General features: G+C 41.0%; 1 protein-coding gene across 1 annotated transcript in view; it reads left to right on the plus strand.

Moving 5' to 3' along the window:
* Window positions 1-1,526: 1,526 nt before the first annotated feature.
* LOC110511503 (uncharacterized) overlaps window positions 1,527-7,500 on the plus strand; it is a 25,244-nt gene continuing 19,270 nt past the window's right edge. The window contains exons 1-3 of the mRNA XM_036935163.2: window positions 1,527-2,611; window positions 3,359-3,413; window positions 7,368-7,456. Coding sequence (XP_036791058.2) covers window positions 2,325-2,611; window positions 3,359-3,413; window positions 7,368-7,456 — 431 coding nt within the window. The 5' untranslated portion in view covers window positions 1,527-2,324. The remainder of the gene's footprint in view (window positions 2,612-3,358; window positions 3,414-7,367; window positions 7,457-7,500) is intronic.

The raw sequence follows: 7,500 nt of genomic DNA on the forward strand, positions 1-7,500 counted from the left end.
CAGAGGAAAAACTAAGAATACTCATGGGCGAAGGAGCAATGGCTCCTCTTGCAGCCAAATATGTATTTTCCTGCCATAGCCTGAGGGACACTGAATAATAACATCTGCATAGTAAACAGTAACTTACTTATTATTACTATTATTGTTATTACTATAATTATTAATGTTTACTGTAGACTGTTACCATTTTATTGTATTTATTTTTTTATTATTATTTACTACCATTTTATATTATTATTTGCTATCATTTACAATTTTGTTACAATGTATATTGTATACATTGTTGCTTTGGCAATATTGACACAATGTTTTTCATGCCAATAAAGCAGCTTGAATTTGAATTTGAATTTGAATTTGAGAGAGAGCGAGAGAGAGCGAGAGAGAGAGAGAAAGACTGGTTCAACATCTAACACTATGGCACCATCTTGTGGCCTTGTCAGTAACAACACACTGTGCTCCTGTTGCTGTGATGTTTGAGTGATCTCTCTGTGGGTTTTTAAAGGATTTAAAAGCTGGATAGATCTGTAGTAATAGGCTACTATGTCTAGATGTACGAATTTAGCAGAATATCTACAATATTGTAAAATCGTGTCATTGTAAATTTACCATGGAAATTAGGCATTAGTTTAGAAATAACAAAATGACATTCATCACCTCTGTTGTCTTGGTGTGATCTAACCTCTGTTGTCTTGGTGTGATCTAACCTCTGTTGTCTTGGTGTGATCTAACCTCTGTTGTCTTGGTGTGATCTAACCTCTGTTGTTTCTGGCTGCAATGTGTCCCATTTTGGCCGACACAATGAAAATTCACGTAGAAATGTCAGTTATAGATCTGTGATTATCATTGAAACCAAATCTAAGAAGGAGTAGATCTCTTCTATGTGTGCTATTTCTATGCTTCCCCATTCTTAAATATCCCGTTTTTTGTGTCATTTACTTTCGGTTTTGTACACCAGATTCAAACAGCTGAACATTCAATTTTTTTCGGGTTTATGTAAAATATATTTCACAGCGGTTTAGATGGTACAATGATTCTCTGCGCAATGGCTGCTTGTTTTGTCACATAAACTGAAATTTGGTCAAACTGTTTGAATTTTAACAATCAGGAAATGGTCGGAGCTATTTCTGCATATTGCACCTTTGAGAGCCATACACACTGTGAAATGTTCTGCATCTCTGTTGTCATGCAACACAATATATAGTCCACAAAAACAAACATGTTTTTCTTCGATGTTCAAGATTCAACACAGGACCTCCAATTGGTCCCTTGATATCTAATTAAAACTAAATTACTTTTCAAACTTTAAAGGCCCAGTGCTGTGTGTTAGATATATTTCCACTCTAGGTGGTTGGAATAATACTGTGAAATAGTGAAAATTATGCAAATGCATCTTTAATTGTGAGAGCTGTTCGGAAAGACATCTCCTGGTGACCATCCCCATGTGGTTAATTAGTTAATAGACCAATAAGAAAGAGAGTTCCAAACCTCTCTGCCAATAACAGCTCGTTTTCAGTTTTCCCCTCCCCATTCAGACCACTCCCAGACAGTCCTAGCAACATTCTTGCTTGAGAAAATGATATTTGCGAATAATACGTTTCTTAATTTTTTTTACAATTTTAATTTAAAATTTTAATTTAAAACACATGATTTGATATTGAGATAAAAACGTCTGCATTGGGCCTTTAAAGGTTCTATAGATTTTTATTTTGTAAATTGATTCTCTTCACTTTTTTTTTGTACAGAGTTATACGTGTGCTTACGGCTTGTTCCCCATTCACAACGTTTATATTCCATTCACTTATTTTTAGTTGAGCTATTAACCCACCTGTTGCTTGTGACAAGCGGTGTGACTGTGTGTGTTTCTATAGAAACGGCTCCAACACCTGCCCTCCCGTGACACCTCGGCGTTGAACCGTAGGAAAACGGTATGATATACACACGAGACTTCTACCGTCACCTGGGCATAACGGGGCACGCCACCTGACTCTCTGCGTGTGCCTTTTTATGAAGTTGTTCCCGTTACATTCAGAAACATTTTTTTACCAGGAAGTATTTACCTGGATAACATGGACGCTGGAAGAACTAAGCTAACTTCAAAGTAGCATCACTTTCGTTCAGGTTGGACTATTTTATGCGAAGTTCAAGATGCTCATTTGAAAACGTGGACTGAATGGACCTAAAATATCCGGTAATGGCGTATCGATAATGACGACCCGTCCTATCCTGTAACAGAAGTGGTCAACTACGTTGAAATTCGATGCATTTTTATTTGTGTGGGGGAAATGATCTAGCACAGCCTTCACAGTACTTTCACCCCGATCGTCATGAACTCTGAAAAGCCCCGTTTTCTATCGCAACCTGTCGTGAAGAACATATTCGTGTATCGAAATGGAGATCCGTTTTACGAGGCTCGCCGGTTAGTGGTAAACCAAAAGAGAGTGTCCAATTTTGATACTTTTCTTCGAGATGTGACGGGGGGTGTGCAGGCTCCGTTTGGAGCGGTTCGGAACATCTACACCCCTCGAATGGGCCATCGGGTGGCCTGCCTGGACCATCTACAGAGCGGAGAACAATATGTCGCAGCCGGGAGAGAGAAATTCAAGAAATTGGAGTAAGATAATTGTGTGTGTGTAATACTTGTCTGTTGTATTAGTTAATGTACATTATTGAAGAATTCATTGATGTTCATTGTATACTGAATGACAGACTCACTGTCTGTGATGTTCATTGTATACTGAATGACAGACTCGCTGTCTGTGATGTTCATTGTATAGTCAGTCTGTCATTCAGTATACAATGAACATCACAGACAGTGAGTCTGTCATTCAGTGTCTGTGATGTTCATTGTATACTGAATGACAGACTCACTGTCTGTGATGTTCATTGTATACTGAATGACAGACTCACTGTCTGTGATGTTCATTGTATACTGAATGACAGACTCACTGTCTGTGATGTTCATTGTATACTGAATGACAGACTCACTGTCTGTGATGTTCATTGTATACTGAATGACAGACTCGCTGTCTGTGATGTTCATTGTATACTGAATGACAGACTCGCTGTCTGTGATGTTCATTGTTTACTGAATGACAGACTCACTGTCTGTGATGTTCATTGTTTACTGAATGACAGGCTCACTGTCTGTGATGTTCATTGTATACTGAATGACAGACTCGCTGTCTGTGATGTTCATTGTATACTGAATGACAGACTCACTGTCTGTGATGTTCACATTTCAAGGTCGAGTTGACCTCACCCTACTGATGTTCCAATAACTATAAAATAGTGAAAACCTTTGTCCCTCCATTGTAATTGCAGTTGTGTGTATAACTTTGTCCCTCCATTGTAATTGCAGTTATTCACAGATAGGATCCAGAAAGAAGAGGATGCTCCTTACTTCTTCAGGGCAGGTGAGATGACTTGTTGCACTATCCACCATTCACACCACTTTACCAAGAGAAACTCAGTAGACCTTGTCTTCTACTGGTCCTGGCTTGCTGGCCATGCTGTGCTGTCAATTAGACTGCAACTGTTTTGAATGATTGATGACATTTGGCCTTCAAAGGGGAAACGTGTTTTTAATTGTTCATTATTCACTCACAAGATGTCCTGGTCTCTGGGTGCCTGTTTGAGAAGCCCTGGTCTCTGGGTGCCTGTTTGAGAAGCCCTGGTCTCTGGGTGCCTGTTTGAGAAGCCCTGTTCTCTGAGTGCCTGTTTGTGAAGCCCTGGTCTCTGGGTGCCTGTTTGAGAAGCCCTGGTCTCTGGGTGCCTGTTTGAGAAGCCCTGGCCTCTGGGTGCCTGTTTGAAAAGCCCTGGCCTCTGGGTACCAATTTGAGAAGCCCTGGTCTCTGGGTGCCTGTTTGTGAAGCCCTGGTCTCTGGGTGCTTGTTTGCGAAGAATCAGCTATGAAAGGTGTAATGTCAGTCACCATGTTTACATGCGCACAGTATTCTGGGTAGTAGCTCATATCCGCTTAAGGTCTTATTTGGGATAAGATGTTTACATGCACCTTTTGATATCCTGCTCATGAGTATCACTGTACCCATGAATTATCATAATGTTCCTCATTTAAGTTCATCTGGGTTAAATGGACACTGGCTGTAGGTCTATAACCTCTCACATGTAGAGTAATATAGTAGTAACTCCTGCAGAATTATTATTTCTTGCAGTGAAATTATACAACAAATTTGACTTTAGTCTCGGGAACAGGAGTGGAGAAATATGATTTCTTTCAGCATCTCTTGAGAAAATGCGAATGCGCGTGTAATGTGTTGTCTTTGACTCTGTTAAGCAAGCAGACACTATTTCAACCTCATAAAATATGCATCCAAGACGAACTGAAGTCTTATCAGAAACGTGTTTTATCATTTTGACATTTTTTAAAATTTCCTTAAAACCGCTCAAACTGATGACAGTTGGACATGTTGCATGGGACTGGTCTTTCCACTGTTCTGGGAGTTATTGAGTTTTCTCCCCGGTCCCTAAAACAAAACAGACAACTCTACCGGTGTTAACTAGATTACTAATGCATTGGTTCTAAGACATTATTCTGGTCAGCACTACTTTATTGAGTTTTCTAACAGAACAGAAGCTGCATGTACCTTAACTATAGTTGACAAACAAATTGTCAGAAATTACAATATGGCCGACCAAATGTCAGAAATTACAATATGGCCGACCAAATGTCAGAAATTACAATATGGCCGACCAAATGTCAGAAATTACAATATGGCCGACCAAATGTCAGAAGTTACAATATGGCCGACCAAATGTCAGAAATTACAATATGGCCGACCAAATGTCAGAAATTACAATATGGCCGACCAAATGTCAGAAATTACAATATGGCCGACCAAATGTCGGAAATTACAATATGGCCGACCAAATGTCGGAAATTACAATATGGCCGACCAAATGTCAGAAGTTACAATATGGCCGACCAAATGTCAGAAATTACAATATGGCCGACCAAATGTCAGAAATTACAATATGGCCGACCAAATGTCAGAAATTACAATATGGCCGACCAAATGTCAGAAGTTACAATATGGCCGACCAAATGTCAGAAATTACAATATGGCCGACCAAATGTCAGAAATTACAATATGGCCGACCAAATGTCAGAAATTACAATATGGCCGACCAAATGTTGGAAATTACAATATGGCCGACCAAATGTTGGAAATTACAATATGGCCGACCAAATGTCGGAAATTACAATATGGCCGACCAAATGTCGGAAATTACAATATGGCCGACCAAATGTCGGAAATTACAATATGGCCGACCAAATGTCGGAAATTACAATATGGCCGACCAAATGTCAGAAATTACAATATGGCCGACCAAATGTCAGAAATTACAATATGGCCGACCAAATGTCAGAAATTACAATATGGCAGACCAAATGTCAGAAGTTACAATATGGCCGGCCAAATGTCAGAAATTACAATATGGCCGACCAAATGTCAGAAGTTACAATATGGCCGACCAAATGTCAGAAATTACAATATGGCCGACCAAATGTCAGAAATTACAATATGGCCGACCAAATGTCAGAAGTTACAATATGGCCGACCAAATGTCAGAAATTACAATATGGCCGACCAAATGTCGGAAATTACAATATTGGCCGACCAAATGTCGGAAATTACAATATGGCCGACCAAATGTCGGAAATTACAATATGGCTGTAAATATGGCTGGTGTGCATGTAACCGTGATAACCTGAATAATAACAGGATATTGGTGTGCATGTAACCGTGGTAACCTGAATAATAACAGGATATTGGTGTGCATGTAACCGTGGTAACCTGAACAATAACAGGATATTGGTGTGCATGTAAACATGGTAACCTGAATAATAACAGGATATTGGTGTGCATGTAACCGTGGTAACCTGAATAATAACAGGATATTGGCGTGCATGTAACCGTGGTAACCTGAATAATAACAGGATATTGGCGTGCATGTAACCGTGGTAACCTGAATAATAACAGGATATTGGCGTGCATGTAACCGTGGTAACCTGAATAATAACAGGATATTGGCGTGCATGTAACCGCGGTAACCTGAATAATAACAGGATATTGGCGTGCATGTAAACGCGGTAACCTGAATAATAACAGGATATTGGCGTGCATGTCAACGTGTTCAGTGCTGTTTGAGAAAGATCAGCTAAGTGAGAGGCGAATAGACCAGGGTTTAGTCACCTCCTTTTTTGTGGTTTGTGAAGAATCACTTTGTTGGCAGATCGGTGACTATATGAATGACTAATGTAGTGATGATAATCAACCTCCTTCAATACATATTTAATCCGGAATAGCATCTTTAATCAACCATTGGTGTCCGCCGCAGAGCGCCTCGTGGTCAGATCTCTCTCTCACCACACACCGAGCGGTGGAAACACAGACGTCACACCCCCCCGTAACCTCCTTGTCCAGCGCTAAGGGTTTTATTTACAATCAGTTTATTTGCAGAGGAGCAGCCACAAGCACACAGGCTGTGTTCCAAAAATGGCACTTGCAATCCTATGGAAGTGCACCACTTTTGACCCGGGACCATAGTGCTCCGGCCAAAAGGTAGGGCACTATAATAGGGAATAGGGTGTCATTTGGGACACAACCACTGCATGATTTCTGTTCTAATCATGACTAGTGGAGGTTTAATAGGCCAGTCTATTTATGAGAGCCACACTCACCACTGTCATGTTCCTCTGATTGGTTCAATTAAAGAGGCTCTCAAACAACACTCAGAACCCTGGCGGTGACCAAACAGCCTGCCACACTTAAGAGGAAGTAGGGCTAGGATGGACTGTTAACTGGGTTTAGGACTCTTCCCAAACAGTCTGCTGTGGGTCTGTCTGCCACACTTAAGAGGAAGTAGGGCTAGGATGGACTGTTAACTGGGTGTAGGACTCTTCCCAAACAGTCTGCTGTGGGTCTGTCTGCCACACTTAAGAGGAAGTAGGGCTAGGATGGACTGTTAACTGGGTTTAGGACTCTTCCCAAACGGCCTGCTGTGGGTCTGTCTGCCACACTTAAGAGGAAGTAGGGCTAGGATGGACTGTTAACTGGGTTTAGGACTCTTCCCAAACAGCCTGCTGTGGGTCTGTCTGCCACACTGAAGAAGAAGTAGGGCTAGGATGGACTGTTAACTGGGTTTAGGACTCTTCCCAAACAGTCTGCTGTGGGTCTGTCTGCCACACTGAAGAAGAAGTAGGGCTAGGAAGGACTGTTAACTGGGTTTAGGACTCTTCCCAAACAGGCAGTTAAACCCACTGTTCCCCGGTAGGCCGTCATTGTGAATAAGAATTTGTCCTTAACTGACTTGCCAAGTGAAATAAATCTCTCCTCTACTTTTAGCCTTATCCACAGGCTAAACCGGTGCCCCAGAGTCGAATCATTGTATCAGCAAGATTCCTGAAACCCATTAAAGAGCCCTGTTCCATTTTGTAAGTTCAACTTACATTTGTCCCTGTGTGAATGTCCCTGTGTG

The sequence above is a fragment of the Oncorhynchus mykiss genome, chromosome 2, assembly GCF_057628025.1.
Source record: "Oncorhynchus mykiss isolate SJ-2025 chromosome 2, ASM5762802v1, whole genome shotgun sequence".
Lineage (NCBI taxonomy): Eukaryota > Metazoa > Chordata > Actinopteri > Salmoniformes > Salmonidae > Oncorhynchus > Oncorhynchus mykiss.